This window comes from Phalacrocorax carbo, chromosome 11 (genome assembly GCF_963921805.1).
Source record: "Phalacrocorax carbo chromosome 11, bPhaCar2.1, whole genome shotgun sequence".
Lineage (NCBI taxonomy): Eukaryota > Metazoa > Chordata > Aves > Suliformes > Phalacrocoracidae > Phalacrocorax > Phalacrocorax carbo.
This window is the reverse complement of record NC_087523.1, coordinates 21410386-21426447: the sequence shown is the minus strand read 5'-3', so window position 1 is coordinate 21426447 and position 16062 is coordinate 21410386. Positions and strand designations below refer to the sequence as shown.

Sequence of the window (16062 nt, the reverse complement as noted above, 5' to 3'; positions counted from 1 at the left end):
TTAAAAACCAGATTCCTCACCCACTGCAAACACACGTGTGGGTGTTCCACACCGTAATATCACAATTTCCTTCATATCTTTGTGACAGAGCCCAGCCTGGGCCTGTGGGGAGAGGAGGCTGCATGCCATGGTCCTTTTAACTCTCCCTCTGGGGTGGATCTGGGGAGAAGAACCTCACTGTGGGGTGAGACCTCCTGAGGGGAGACCCACCAAGGGGTAGGCTTGCTGAGGGGGATACCCGCCATAGAGGGGACCCACTGCGGGGAGAGACCCACTGAGGGGAGACCCGCTGTGGGGATACACCGTGGTGGAGACCCGCTGAGGGGGGGCATGGCCGATACCTCAGCTCTGGCCGCTGTTGCTCCTCGGAGGAGCCGCAGCGGCTTGGGGGCAGTTCGGGGGGTTTGTCCGTGGTTCTCTCTGGTCCCTGACGGGGCACGAAGGAGGGCGTGGGCGACACCTTACTTCAGCGACATGAAAGCCCGGTCCGACTCCCCAGACTACCGGGGCCTCCTCAGCGCCCCGTCGGCGGGAGGCGACGACGCGGCGTCTCTGGCGGCCACCCCGGGTCCCCCGCGCCCCGGGCCGGCCGTGGCGTGATCGGCAGCGCCGCCTGGCGGGCAGGGCGGCGGGGAGCGGCGGGGGCGAGGCGGGGCGGCGGTGCGGGCCCTTCGCTGCCTCCCTCCCGCCCTGTGTCCGTGTGTCCCGTCCCCCCCCCCCCCAGCCCCGCACGTCTCCCCGAGCCCGCCTGCGTCTGTCTGCAGCGCGGCCGGCAGCTGCCGTTACAGATACGGTGTCGGCGGGCCGGGGAGAGCGCGGAAACACCTGTTTCCAACATGGGGAAGGTGGGGAGGGAGCCCGCGGCGGAGCCGGGCAGCGCCGCTCGCCCTCCCTCACCTCCCGCCGCCTGTAAAGCCGGCCGTAAAGCCCGCGGGATCGCTTTTCCAAAAGATGGCTTTCAATTTTTACACATTTCATCTGAAAAACGCGTCTCGAGCCCTCTCTTCACGTGTTATTTTTTCCACCGTGTCCGTTTCGGGGGGGGGGGGGGGGGGGAAGAGGCGGACACGGCTGGGGCTGAGGCGGCGGCCCTGACGGCCCCGGCGGCCCTGACTGACAGAGCCGGCCCGACCCTCCGCCTCCGCGCCGGGCCCGAGGGGGGGACGCGGCTGCGGGGGGACCCCCGCCGAGGACGGCCGGAGGCTGCCGGCGGTGCGGGAGAGCCGGGGCGGGAGCAGCGAAGCGCCGGCAGCGCCGCGCCGCATCCCCGGGTGCGTGCGGGGGCTCCATGATTTCATCGGCGGCTTCGCGGGGACCTGCCAAGAGCTGTTATGCCTCACTGCGATGTGTAGCTTTTTCCTGCCATTTTTTTTTTTTTCATAATAAAAGAGGGAGTGAAGCTGGCTTTTTTTCTGAAAGGAAAAAAAAAAAAAAAGCCAAATGGATCAGAGAAGAAGGGGAAAAAAAAAAGGCAATAGCCAAAGGGGATGCCAGTGAGGTGTGGCTTGCATTTAAATATCCAATATGTCAATGTAAGGGGAGTGTGTACGTATATAAAGTGCAGTTTGCATCCGACGGCGGGACACATCCAGCTATGGGAGGCGCGGGGAGCGCGGGGCCGGGCCGGGGCCGGCAGCGCAGGGCCGGGCGGCCGCAGCCCGCGCTCTGAGGGGGCCGCTCCGCTCCGCGCCGCTCCTCCGCGCCGCTCCGCGCCCGCGGGCCGCGGCCCCATGGCCGAGGTGGGCGGCTTCCTGGGCGCGTTGGACCCCGACCTGCACGGCTTCCCCCCCGCGCTGGGCGGCGGGCTGCCCCTCGCCGACTCCCCCGGCTTCCTCAACGAGCGGCTGGGGCAGATCGAGGGGCGGTTGCAGCGGGGTTCCCCCACCGACTTCGCTCACCTCAAGGGCATCCTGCGGCGGCGGCAGCTCTACTGCCGCACCGGCTTCCACCTGGAGATCTTCCCCAACGGCACGGTGCACGGCACCCGGCAGGACCACAGCCGCTTCGGTAAGGGGCGCTACGGGGGGCGGCCGGGCCGGGGCTGGGGCCGGGGGGAGCCCGGCCGGCCCCGGGAGCAGGTGCCCCACGCCCAGAACTAATTACCCCGCTAATATAAATCATCCCGGGACGGATATAATTAGGCTTCTAAACAAATGTGCTCATTCCTTAGCAATGCGGGAGTTTTTATTTCTAATTTCCTACTCTCCCGGCGCTCAACCCTTCTGCAGGTGCACAAAAACGTGCTTTAGTATGTGGGGGGTTAAATTAAAAAATAAAATTAAAAAAAGAAAATAATAAAAAAAAAGGGGGGTGGCCAGCTGTAGCCATGCCTCTGAAATTAGTGGTGAGGGAGGCAAAAGAAAGGAGGGAGCGTGCTGGAAAAAGAAATTCCTAGCTTGTTTTGTTTTGTTCTTTTTTCTTCTTTTTCTTTTTTTGGCCTCCGCAGCTATTTGTGAGCTGATTTCTCTTACTTGCGTGAATTTCATTAGAAGAGCATCTCCCCAAAGCGGGCAGGGATCAGCTGGCTGGATGGGTGTCAGAAGCTCGGTTTGGGGAGGTTGTTGGAAAGAAAAGGGGAAGCTGAGGGGGGGAAACCGCTTAGGGGACCTCGGAGAGAAAGGAGGAGATGGAACAATAGGCAGCACACCGTGGATTTACCTTGCCGCCCGGGACACAGCGCCTGTCTCGGTGTCACACAAGAGCAGGGATCTCTAATGAGACTGTATGTAATCTTCAAAAAATGCATCCCAAGCCACAGGCAAAGAAGTACAGTAAGTTTGAGCACAGCTAAGAAAAATTCCCGCTACTTCAGCATCTAGTGCAGGTGTCTGTGTAAGCTATCAACAAGTCCCCTGCCAGTGATCTCAGCTATGTTGTCAACAGGCTGCAAGAAGTGCTCGCAAGACTTTTTATAGTTTTCAAGTGATTTAACTCCTCAGGGAAGGGAATTCTTTTTTTGCCTTTTCTTGTTTGCAACCGGTCCTTTCTGATACTTCAGGAATGCCGCTGCTGCTGCTATTGTTGGTAGCTTAAGACAGGTTTTTGGAACAATTGGAGCAGTTTATCTCCATCCTGCGCTTTCCATAAACACCAGGTGTGTGCGTAGCATGTCCCTGCCTAAATCAACAGGAAAGTCGTAACCCGCAGGTCAGAGTCAGGTACTAATAGGCTCGCGGGGCAAGCGTTCTTTAATTACCTCCCGAAAGACACGCATCTAACCTTTCATGCTGCAGTACGTGATGGGCTTCCACGTTTAAAGAAACTGAAAGCAAACCCCTTGCATCTGTTTGGTTTTAGTTCAGTCTGCCACGTAGTATTCCTATCGGTTCTTTTTACTTACCTTTAGACAAATAAACAGCCAGTTGCAAATGGAAGCGTTTGTCTCAGATCCGTTTTCTTTAAAGATGGAGTAAAATGAGTGTATTTCCAAACAAACTTTGGAAAAACGCATTAAGTGGGCTAAAACTTTTCATGAATTTTGCATGCTTAAGCTTAAGTCACACAGTGCATTCAATAAATCGAAACATTGGCATTCCCTAAGTGTTTTAGCAGTCAGCATCCAGCTACGTAAATTAGACCAGACTTCAGATATAAAATATTATAGTTTTCTGCTTCAGGGTTTTCCCAGAGGCGGTGTAAAATAAATAGTTATTTGTTGTAATTGCAAGACAAAGCCCCAAAGGATTACACTGGAATCCTCATGTTCAGATAAACTTGGACTAAACCTCACTTCAGCAGAGACTCAAAGCAATAATGTATTGGCACACAGTCTTCACCATCTGCATTCAGTAGCCATGAATATTTAAATTCCAATGTTACTGGTATGGTTTGTATTAGGATGTCATGTATCAATGCATTCCTAAATTTTGCATGCAGCAGTCAGAAAGCAGTAACTTATTACAGAAATAGGCAGCCTGAGCGATTCTGGGGAACTACAAAACTGTGCTGAGGGATACAGAGCTGGACGAGGGTTTCAGGGTAGCAGTTTAAAGCTGCCATAAACCTGGGGGCATCTGGGGAAAAAACTTAGACATCCAGAATGGTGGTTTGGTGGATCAAGCTCACGGGGTTGGAAGGTGCTCCCTGATACCATGAGCAGATAATTAATGTGCTCCGTGGATGGCTGCGACACTGCAGGAGAGGCACGTATCCAGCTGCAGATGGGATGTAGGGTGGAACCGGACTTTGCATCCCTATCTCCTAGTACTGGGAGGGGCCCAGGAAAAGATGGACAGTAACTGCGCTCTCCCATGCGCAGCCATCCCAAAAGTTACCAGATGTGCAAGACATCCAAGTCTTCCAGAGAAGAAAATCAAGAGCTAAAGCCTTGTGATGCAGAACAGAGAACCAGGGTCCCAGTGGCAAGGGCTAAGGGAGGGATTCTTTTGCACCACAGCGTTCAGGGGATGTGCCCACAGGACACAGGGGAGGCAGCAGCATCATCTACCCATGCTGCCTGAGCAATCACAGTAACTACTCCCTCTCATCTGTCGAGGACTGGAGCATTCCTAAGTAACACCTGTCTTCTGGAATGCGATATTTTATACTTGTAAAAATACTGACTCGTGCAAGAACAATGGAGCTCAGCTTATTTTTCCTAGAGGAGGCTTAACGCAAAATTTTGTGAAGCCCTCCAGGGTCGCTGGAAGGAAGCTCGTTCTCACAGTAGAGAAGTGCCCAAATTTGCTCTCTGAACTGGCAGCTCCACCTAAGTCATCCCAGAAAGAATAAAGCATTTTCAAAAACATATCTGTTCTCACTGCATCTGCTAAAAACCCTCCTGTACAAAGAAATAAAGGACAGTCAAAATCTGGAGGGGGTTTGGACTGACATTAGCGCCTCTATGAGAGTCCTTTGAGAATGAAACCGAGATAAATTCGCCAGGAAAACCCCTGCCGGGAGGAATTGCTCCTTTCCTGCCTCATGTCTGTTTTACAGCAGCGTTAAACAAGTGACACCAACGGTGCTACTCTTAACTGCAATCGAGGAGAGACAAAGGCCTTGAGTTTGTACTGCACAGTAATAAAGGCAGCAAACGAAGCTCTTCTCGGGTACGGACCTGCTAACGGCTCTGTAACAGCCTCCTAAAGAAGCTGATGAAACCTCCATAGAAAGTTTTGCTGTAGATTTTGCCATTCAGACCATAGCGCACCTGTTGCTGAACAGTTGTTGAGGTTTTTAGCCGAAGCTTTAGGTTTGTAGCCATTAATACAACATCTGATGTTTCTGTACCCCTGCTCCTCGATACAGTCATGTAAGAAGAGACAGGTGCAAGGAGCTCAATTGTTCTTTGAGGGATGGTTTATAGTAAGGCGAGAGTGTGCGGGTCCGGCCATGGCAAAGCTCGGGAGATCATTCAGTGCTTTGGTGGTAAATGAATCCAGTCGGAATCTTAATCAAATCTCTCCAAATACGATCTAGAAAGGCTCAAGGAACAAACAGAATGAATAATCAACGTGCGAAAAAAGAGACAAGTCCCGGGGGAAAGAAAAAAGGAAAAGGGAAAAAAAAAAACCATGTTCTACCGCAAAAATACACCGCTACAATTGGAAAGAAAATTCTTGAGCTGGCCCCAGTGGCCGCTCCCTGCGCTGCTAGAGATCAGATGTACGAAGCTGCAATTTTGTCTAGCAGTTGGAGTGAGTTAAGGACAGGATGGATACCCGCCCACATTTTTTCAGACTTCATTCTGTCTCCTGACTTTTGTGGGTTTAAGTTACGTTCTTAATGCTATTTCAACATAGTCGTCTTCTATGTACGTCTCTAAGTGCCACTCAAAGATCAGAAAAGGGGAATACTGCAAGAGACGTTGTCCGAAGAGATTGTCATGGGCACACCTGGAAGAAATTTTGTTTGCAAAACCAGCAAGCATTCACCCAATCTGCACCAGATGAGGGGTTTCTCACCCACTCCTTCAGAGAGGGAAGGTGCTAATGCTGCTCCTGGGTTGCTCCTTACCAGGTCATTAGAGATCTGGGTTCACGTACCACGTACAGAGCGTGCTTGTATGTATACTCAAGAAAAGCCCTTGGTTTCCTTGCCTCAGACATCCCTTGGTTTCTACATGGGACCAGCAGCGTCTTCCTGCTTCCCAGGGATGACAGAAGACAAATTAAAAAAAAAATACACTGGTGCTGAGGACTGTGTTTATACACATATAGGAAGGTTCATTTACTGCTCTCCAGTTATCAGATATTTTTCAGTTGAACACCCACTTGCCTCCAGCCTGGGAAAGACTCCCCTGTTTCTGGGTATCCCTGTACTCCTTGCCCCCTGTATTACTTCTTATACTTTCTCTAATTGTCAATCTTCCTTCACTTCAGTCCCTCGTCTTCAAACAGTGGTTGTCGTCATTTCTGCCCTGCAGACGGGACAACGGAAGCACACCGCACTCCAGTAACTCCCTCCATGTGTCAGGACTGGTGGGTGGCAGAGGCAGAAGACCACCCCTCATCCTGTGCCTCTTCCCTCCCTGCTCATGCTTCTTTTCAGATAAGAAACCACAGGAACTACCAGGGAGCGGGCTGGCCAGAGCCAGGGTCCTGGTTTGCCTGTCTGGCTTGGTAAGGCTGCCTTCCCTGCCTGCTCCTGGCGTTCCTGATGGCAGTATGTGTCCCCAGGCTGGGGTGTGTAGCTGGGCACAGTTCAGCCCTGAAAACATCCGCACTGGTCCATAAAGCATGTTTTCTGTCGTTTGCTTCCCTGATTGTCTCGAGGAATTGCTGCTCCCAAGTCCATATTTCATCTCCCCCCGCACCCAACACCCGCTGGCTTCAGGGAGGGCTGGATCCAATGCACAAGCCCCAGAGTAGGCAGGAAGAAAGGAGGACCAAAAGCCTGATATAAGGTAGGAAGACTAATTCTTGCACTCCGCTTAGCCCCCAGCATCTGACTGATGAGTCTGCGCTGAGCGAAGAGGGACAGAGGCGTCCATCGCCGTCTGGTCTGTCCTATATTTAGACGGTGACACAGTTATCGTCTGAGAGTTATCACATCCGTGCCTGGCCGAGCAGAAGACACACGCCCCAAGCTGAGGAGTGACCGGGAGCTGCGACTGCCACCGAAGTCAGCCGGCTCAGGTGGCCGTTCGTCACGCGGTGATTTTAGACTCAAGGCATACTTTTAAGAGGAGCAGTTGCTCAGGACTGGATGGTTTGGGAGCTATATTAAGAGTCCTGGAGCCGTGCTAAAGGTTAGAGCAACTTTGTCCTCCTGTCAATGGAGACGTCTTGTCCAGTCGTTAGGTGGGATGGTGAAAACCTTCCTCTGCTGCTGCTTCCCAGCTAATTAATTCAGCACTGGACACAGGCAAAGACTGCCCATGACCTCTAGCTAGGGAGCGTGTGATATCGATATCCAGAGTCTAACACAGTCCCACTAATGCCTTCAGGAGGTTTTCCTGTGAAGTTTGAAAGTCTCCACCACTTGTGATGTTGGCTTTGTTCAAACCAGTTAAAAATGTACCTACTTGGGAGCTGTTTGTTCTTAAAGTGCTTCACAAAGGGTTCTCCTATTACAAGCCTGTCCACCAAAACAGCTGCCGTCGCCCTTGCCGGCAGTGGGGGTGCAGCAGGCAGCGTGGCAGACCCGCTCATTTTTTTGCCAGAGGAAACGAGGCTGCCGCCCCTCATGATTGTCATGTATCTGACACCATTGTTGTAGGCTGAAGCCCATGGGTAAATCGCTTGCTCTTGCAGGGTTGGGGATGGCTAGGACGGCTGCTGCTGGACTGGGAAGGGGCTGGCATGAGGCTGGGGCAGGCAGCAGGACATACGGGGCAGGAGGGGGTTTCTGGCAGGAACGGCGGCAGGGGGTGACGGAGTAATGGAGAAAGGACCGGCAGCTCCCCGGCTCCAAGGGCTGCAGAGGAAGATGCATTTCTACCTGCACGTATTTGAAGTTGGATTTTATCCCTGCAGCTTGTATATACATTTGGGGGTGGCCAGTACATCCCTGGAGTGCCAGAAGGAAGATGGCCCTCACAGACATCTCTTCTAGTGCTTTTTGCTTATTGTTACTGAACTTAGCACTTTTAAACATGCGGGACTATCGCCTCAAACCAGAAGCCCTGTGGTGACAAAAATCACTCTCCTTTCAGTGAATAATAAAATCCAGCGTGGTAACAGCCTTCTGAAATTTCTAGTGGGCCAGGCACAAGTTTCTACATCTGTCTTCTTGGTGATAGTTAGGAAACAACAAAACCCCAAAACCAAACCAACAAAACCTAGCAAACCTTCTTGCATTAGCGAAGGTAATTCCTCTTGGGCAAGTCAAATTTGCAGGGCTGGGGAGAAGCCTAGAGCAGAAATCAGAAGATTGCACGCATATGGCGCTATAGATTTAACAACTGTGTCGTTATAAATAAGGGAAACGGGGTCTGTAGGAAGCTCTGCAATGGCTGGGAAGGGCTGGTTTGTGTTTGCCACTGGAGCCTCGTGTTGGTTTTATTCTCTGTATGATCTGGACTTCTTTTCTGTTTTAGGGATTTTGGAGTTTATTAGCCTGGCAGTGGGGCTGGTGAGCATCCGTGGGGTGGACTCAGGACTCTACCTCGGCATGAATGAGAGAGGCGAGCTGTATGGGTCGGTAAGTTTAAGGTTTTGTGCTGATCACAACACTATATAACCGACACAGCAATACCGGCTGGGGCAGCCTCATCGGTGTCATGAGCTGTGCCCGTCACAGGCCTCCAGAGTCCTTGGGCTGCCACATACCTCCATCCTACCTGTGATGCCCCTGTTGGTAAACATAAATGATATATATGAAACAGGGTTGTGGAGGGAGGATACACTTGTGTGGCGAGAGCCCGTGGTGGTGCCCAGCCCCTGGACACAGCCTGGGGCAGTGCCTGGGGAGCTGGGGGGGCTTGTCAAGGTTTTGTCCTTCAGAAACAGCGTGGCAATGGTCCACTAAAGGCAGAGGGGAAATTTAGCATAAAACCAGGGACTGCTTGTGTCTTTTCATTGCCTGAGTAACACATCGGTGTTATTCTCCACGTGATCAGGATCTGCATTTACCTGCAGATTGTACACGTATATTATAGCTCTTTAACTAACAGAAACTGAAGTCATGGGCTGAGTGTTATTTTATTATAACATTCTCTACAACTCCTTCTAGGAGTTTACAGGAGTTGCTCATAATTTTCAGACTGAAATTTTCCGTTTTTTGCCAAAACCCAAGTGTAAAATCCGTGTCAGTTTTTCACTCCACACAAACTCCTGAATACCTACAAACTCTTCGTAACATCACCTGTAGCAGATGCTGCCTCATCCTGTGCTGCTGTAGGACAGCTCTCTGCTTCCTTCTATTTAATTAAGTGTTAAGACTTGCAGTCAAAATGTCAGGCCTTAACAATTGGGCAGAGGTGCTTCCTGCAGGTTAATTTAACTCAATTCCTAGTTATTTAGCTCAACTTAATACAAAATGGTTATTTCTAGTTAGCTAGAAGAATTATTTCTATTTTGAAAAATTAACTGCATTCTAGACAGCCATTTTTAAGTTTCCTTTTCTGTAGCTGCTGCACTTCATTGGTGCTTTTTCTTCAGATGCCCCATTGCCTTTAATTCAACCCCTCACCCACGTGTGATTTTTTTTTTGTAATGCCTCTTTCTAGATCACAGCACTACCCTGCGTGAGGATACTGATTTTTAAGGATGCATCACAGTAAATTTAAAATGAAATAAAATAAACCAGTTTTAAACCAAAGCGGAAGGCACATGCTGCTTCTAACCAGACCAGATCAATCTCACAGTGTAGAAATTTGAGCTCGTGTACTCTCCATATAGAGAAGCCTTCAGAAAACCTTTGCTTAGCAAACAGTAACAGTAAACCACAGGTTTCCATCATCTTTTCTTCTCCCATTCCCATCTGAGGAGGGTCTGCCACAGACCCTTCCGCTATTTAGGATGCAGTTGCTGATGTTTATGCAAGATAATCAAATACTAGCATGCACCGACAACTGTTCTTTTTCCACTTCATTTCTGTAGTAACATCTACCCTAAGCAAAAGTTAAATGTGGACACAGCGGTTAAATTACTAATGTGCAAGACAGATAAAAAGCAAAATCACCAGGATTCCATAAAACACAAAAAAACCTTAAAGCACGCTTTAGAAAGCAGGGCTGGAGCCTACGCCCACGCAGCAGCACCCCTCCTGTCAAACCCCGAGGCCGCTCAGCAGCTTCTGGAGAGGCAGCTTTTACTCGTGCCTGCTGAAAAGGAGGACACAAGCCTGCATGTTCCCTTCTGTGCTTTCAAACCCTGCGGCTCTGATTATGAATCAACAGTTTCATGATGGGTTAATTAAATTCTAGGGCCTCTGCTCATGTTACGACACAGGAACAAAAATAGGATAACATTTTACAACACTTCATCTGGAAACAGAATTGACCTGAAGGCATAATCATGGGAGCTCTCTCTGTCGTTGCATCGTGTACACCAGGCAATACGCTGACCGGCCGCTGCAGGGACGCAGTCAAACCGCCCATCCAGACTGTGCAGAAGTCACGAGCCAGGTCCCCAAATAACCCTGGAGTTTTAAAATCTGGGATACGTGGGTTGTACAATGATGGCTTTTCAAAATCGAAAGCCACTACAGTATTCTTAATTAAAGGTCCATAAAACAGCGCCTAACAACAGCATTAGCATTACAATGGTATTTTAGGAGATTACAGTACAGCGGTATTTTTAAATTTTCAGCAAGTTTATTATTTCCCTCTGTGCCAATTTTGCCTGATCTGTGTGTTGATATAGCCAGAGCCAGCCATGCCCGCAGCGACACGTGGAGTCCCCGCGGGACAGACAGCTTTTCTGCCTGGCCCTGTTAACCTTGGGCCAACGTTTCTGTTAAGCTTTCCACCGATTTCAGAAACACGACTAAGAGCAGCAGAAGTCGCAGGCAGCACGTTGTGCGCTGCCCTGTACGGCGTCGGGCTCGGTGGGGACATCCCAGAGCTTGGAAAGAAATAAATGGCACCTTGCAGAGTCACCCCATGCTCTCCAAACATTTTACACAACGCTGTACCTCCAGACAGCCCAGTGAAGAGCAGGTAAACTGGGGCAAAGCAGCAGCACGTGAGTTCAGCTGGTCAGCAGTCTCCAACGTATTCTGAGTAGATGGCATCCTAGGGGAAGTGAAAAAAAAAAAAAAGCCTGTATTTATTGACAGATCTGGGAAGAGAAACCCCCAGCTCTCAGTTCCCCAGGTCTCAGATGGCAAGGGCTGTGGTGTAGGCTTTTGGAGGGCTCACCTCAGGGTTTATTTAATTAGCAGCAAAACATTCAAAACAGGTTCTGAGCGCAGGTGAGCTCCTGGATCGTGTTACAAAACATCGACTGCGGGCAATAACATTTACTTAGCACTCTGTATGCTGTAGATAAGACACATTCCCTGCCCGAATAGTTTACTGGGTAGGTGCAGTGTTTGTAATATTATAGCATCCTACGTTTGCAGACTGCCTTTCATCTGAAAGGACTCCCACGTGCCCCCGGCAATCCCCGGGTGCGATGGGACAGGATGGCGGGTCCCTCCGCGGCGCTGGCAAAGCCACCCGTGCCCTCGCGGGGCAGGGCGACGGCCCCGCTCCTCGCTCCAGCCGGGCACGGCCCTGTAGCTGGCGTGGCGGGGATGGGAGGGAGAGGGAAGAAGCGATGGGCATGGACAGAAAAGCCATCGTGCCACGGCCGCTGCCACAGACCCCGGCTGTAAGCGCCGGAGGGAAAGGCCGGTTGTGGCTGCGGTGCCACCAGTGCCATCCGTTCCCCAGCCCAGCGTGGGAGGCACTGGCCGCGGGCTGGCACGTGCTCACCACATCATCTGTCGCCGCCGTAAATCCTCCCCGGGGTTAGACATCCCCGGAGCGCTGCTCCCCAACCCAGACCTCCCCGCGTCTTGTTATGGCCTCACATCACAGCTATCTGGCACTTCAGAAGATGAAAGGCCCGAGGAATGCTTTCATTCGCGCGGCACTGTATACTGTTATGTGCCTTGAACTTTCAAAGCGGTGCTCGCTCCTGTTTAAACCCTTCAGGTGCGCTGCCCGCTGCTTCTCCTGGGGTTGCCTCTCACCTAAGAGAGTGGTTTTGGGGTTTGTGTGGTACCTGTGGACGGGGCTGCACAGGGCACGGCCCTGCCCGGCGCCACGGCCACCCCAGCAAGCTCCAAACTCACGCCCCCATCGCAGAGACCCGGCTCTCAGGTTTAGGGGTTTTGCTGTGGCACTGTTTTCGCTTTTTATGGGGCACCTTTGCAAAATGTACACCCACCTTCTCCTCCTCCTCCTCCTCTTGTCTCCTTCCTCCTCCAGCTTCAGAGGTCTTTGGGTCGCGGCTTGCATGGCTTGTGCCCATTTCCAGCTCTCACGCAGGGGAAATGTCCCGGGGGACGCAGTCCCCATCCTCAGGGGAGCCAGAAGGAGGTCAAAGCTAGGAAAATTATAGGAAAATAAAGTGAAGGAAAGAGGAAAAGACTTATTTTAAAAAAAATTTTTGACACAAATGTCTTTTTCTTCCCCTCCCGCCTCCGCCCCAACGCAGAAGAAGCTCACACGGGAGTGCGTTTTCCGAGAGCAGTTTGAAGAGAACTGGTACAACACATACGCCTCAACCCTCTACAAGCATCCCGACTCGGAGAGGCATTACTACGTGGCTCTGAACAAGGACGGCTCCCCCCGAGAGGGGTACAGGACTAAGAGACATCAGAAATTCACTCACTTCTTACCCAGGCCTGTGGACCCTGCCAAAATACCTGCGACGTACAGAGACCTCTTCCACTACAGGTGATGTTCCCTGCAGCTGCCCCGCCAGTGTACATACTTGGGCTCCCAAGCTTTTTCCCAGAGCACTATATTAATAGTCATTCCATCATCCCTGTAAGTGTAGATGCCATAGGAAAGCACTTACACTGAATTCAGACACTGCTGTTCCTCCTTGTTTCAAGCGTATATCGAACCTGGGTTATTTATGGGGGCGGGGGTAGGGGAAGGGAGGGAACCCTACATATAATCTTTTGTTTTCATTCACTTTCTTTACCCGGTTGCTACAAGAGAGGCCGAATATTCAATGTTACGGTTGCTTAAAGGAACAAGCAGGTGAGAAAGCCTGATCCCCGGGGGGCGGGTGGGGGGGAATAAAGAAACAGCTAAAAATGTAGAGAAGGAAAGAAAACAAGAGACCGCAGAACCGCTGCAGATGCTGCTGCTAAGCTCGGGATGGTGACCTGCTAAGAACAAGCCTTGGGAACGGTACCCTGCTTAAGCAGCCCGGGAGTTTGCGACACGGATGATGCTACATGGACTGGTCCTGATGCGTGGGGTTTTTCCTGCTGTTGGGGTGGGAATGGGGCGAGGAACATTATGCAGATGTAAGCATGGATACTGTGCATAAGGACAAAACTATTTATAAAATGTATATGATATTTATTTTATATATTTATTTATTTCAAAATAATTTTATTTTTAATGAGAGATGCTATGACCGGATTTTCATCAGGAAGAATAAGGTCCTACTGAAACAGGAAAAAAAAAAAAAAAGTTTTAAGAGCTTATCGGCAATAAAATTGTCTTTATATTGTAGATTTCTTGCTAGCCCTTTTTTTTGGCGCTCCGGAACAACTAACCCAGTATTTCCCTATGAATATGGATATTAAGACCACCTCTAAAAAGGCTTTGTATGTTAAAGATAAATTCCCTAAACCCCAAACGCTTGTACAAGAATGCTGTAACACCTTGTACAATCAAATTATACCTGGAAGGGACCTTGGAAGCGTGACCCGACTGAACCGACCGGCCGGGTGTCCGATGAACCAGAATTTCCAAGAACTGCAAATCCAGCCTTCTCCTTTACTCTGATACGGGCAAAATAGGTCCTCAGCGAGGCCAAACACCCGGCACGGCTCAGCCTTCGTAGCCGTCGATGGGTTTGCCCCAGAAGGCGCCACCGTCGCTGCGAAGGGCGGAACCTCGCGGGCACGGTCAGCGTCCTCGGGCTCTGCCCCGCCTCTGCGGCCCCGTGAGCCTGGGCAGCGCCGGCGCAGCCCTCGGCACGAGTCGTTGGCAGCTGAGACGCTTCGGCAGGGACGCAGCCGCTGTGGATTAACTGTCCTGTCCAAAAATCAAGTGGAGAAACATTTGGAGCATCTGCTGAGCGTCTGGATGGACCCATCATTCCTCCAATGAAACCACCACATCTCAGGCGAGGCTTACCTGAAGCATCTTGGAAAATTGGTGAAGAAAAGGTAGAAAGCAACAAAAGCAATTAAAAAAACCACCCCTCTCTTATAAGCAAGTACCATGGATGAAGATCATCCCCACGGGCAGTGCGTGGATGTTCATGGCTGCAGGGCATTTGCTTCTGCAGAAGCTGCCTGCTCATGCAGTCCCATCACCTTCCCTCTGCCCCAGGGCGGCTCCTGCCTCCCGCCGGGCTCAGCCAAACCTGCCAACGTTTTGGCAGCCCCGAGCCAGCCCCGTGTTTCCACCCGCTGCCGCCGCTGTGCCGGAGAGCCGCAGCCCTTCTCGAGCCGGGCTGGCTGGGCTGGGGCGGCTCACGGCGGAGGCTTCGCTCTGCAGCTCGCCCCAGCAGCCAGCACGGGCCCTCGGCGATGCTCGTGCCACGCGCCTGCCCTCGCTGCCTGCTCGGGGCGCCGCAAAACTGCAGGGGAAGCTTCCAGGAATGATCCCCGTTTATATTTTTGTCCCCCGTGATCGGGAGAGAGGGGTTTTAGCACCTGGTGGGAGCAGGAGCATGTTGTTCTATGGACACTTGACAGCACGGATGAGAACTTGGTACAAAACGTGGTTCTCCAGAGCATGCAGAAATACGTGCAAATGCAGATGCAGCGGCTTTGAGTTGGGGTCTCCCTTACCACAGTTGTATTTCTCACAATATTGTTTCTCAGCCTCCCCCCTGCAACGCAGTCGAGGTAAAATCTCAGCCCCCTCAGCTTCAGTCTGTGACCCCCCAGAACGATTTCACTGACCTAGGGACGATCCTCGCCAGCTTCCTCATGAGCTGCGTCGCGGACGGAGCTGCAGCCCCGGTGCCCAGCTCCGCTCCCGGCCGCGTCTCGCCCTCTGCGCCGCCTCCCGCGTCCCCGCCGTGTCCCTCTGCTGTCCCATCCGCTCCGGGGGCAGCAGCCACCAGACGACGGGCTGCGGATCACGACCAGGAGATTACAGGAGCTTTACCTTGAATGATCCAGACATGAAGGAATTTAATCCTGTGTTTGAAATAAAAAAGTGTTTATTTACCTTCTTCCTCTGAGTCACTGCTGAAACATCTCACCCTCAGCCGCCATGTCGGGAGGACGATCGCTTGTGAAAAGCGCCCTAAAATGTACTTTTGACCTTCTCCTGTGCACAAGGAAATCCTTCAGACCTCGAGCTTTGCTCCGCTGCCTGGGACGATCCTGCCTCCCTCTAGCCAGGGCTTTCCATTGCGCTTGAAAATAAATCTAACGGTTAGGATCCTGCTCCTCCTCTCCAAAACGAAGGTCAAAACCTCATCTCAGCAATGCCAAGAACATTTTTCACCAACTCAGAAGGGAGCTGATTTGGCCCATGGGAGCAACGCGATGGGTGCGCTCGTCCGCTACCCGGATTGAAGAGTTGCCCCGGCAGAGCCTCCTGCTGCGAAGGGACGCGCAGGTGCGAGCGATGGGGTAAAACACCTTTTCAGGATGTGGGATCAACAAACCGATACTTGCAAACAAGAAAATCCACAAAGAATTTACTGGAAACCCCTTGGTAAAGGCTGGCATCCTCTCCCATCTGGGACATTCTTTAAAAGGGGGATTCAGCATTGCTAAATCCCACCCGAAAGGTTGTTTTCAGCAGGAATTTACTGGGTTTTGTTCCGGTTCAACAAAATACTTCAGAATAATCTGACTGACCTGGGAGCTTAACGCCAGCAGAATTAACAAGCGCAGACTTTGGCTGCGTTTTGGCGGCACGGGGGCGGCCAGCGAAGCGCGGTGGGCGTTTCCACGTGGGCACGCTCACCTCTCCGGCCCGTCCCCGCAGCGACGCGGGCCGTCCCCGCGTCCAGCTGTTCCCCCGCCAGCTGC

At 51.8% G+C, this 16062-nt stretch overlaps 1 protein-coding gene and 1 long non-coding RNA gene across 2 annotated transcripts; one reads left to right on the top strand and one right to left on the bottom strand.

The window, feature by feature from the left end:
• The first annotated feature begins 1273 nt into the window (after positions 1–1273).
• On the top strand, positions 1274–13564 carry FGF16 (fibroblast growth factor 16). The gene is made up of 3 exons (XM_064463400.1): positions 1274–2007; positions 8483–8586; positions 12534–13564. The coding sequence occupies exons 1-3, from the start codon at positions 1488–1490 to the stop codon at positions 12777–12779; spliced, it is 870 nt and encodes a 289-aa protein (XP_064319470.1). The 5' UTR covers positions 1274–1487; the 3' UTR covers positions 12780–13564.
• LOC135315385 (uncharacterized) lies at positions 10107–15587 on the bottom strand. The gene is made up of 3 exons (XR_010374848.1): positions 13743–15587; positions 12264–12422; positions 10107–11122 (listed from the first exon to the last, which is right to left on the bottom strand). It is a non-coding gene; the product is annotated as an uncharacterized LOC135315385 (long non-coding RNA).
• Between the last annotated feature and the right edge of the window lie 475 nt (positions 15588–16062).

Coding starts and splice junctions, on each gene's coding strand:
- FGF16 (XM_064463400.1), top strand. CDS start 1,488: ATGCCAGTGAGGTGTGGCTTGCATTTAAATATCCAATATGTCAATGTA. Junction 2,008..8,482: donor GCAGGACCACAGCCGCTTCG/GTAAGGGGCGCT, acceptor TTTCTGTTTTAG/GGATTTTGGAGTTTATTAGC. Junction 8,587..12,533: donor GAGGCGAGCTGTATGGGTCG/GTAAGTTTAAGG, acceptor GCCCCAACGCAG/AAGAAGCTCACACGGGAGTG.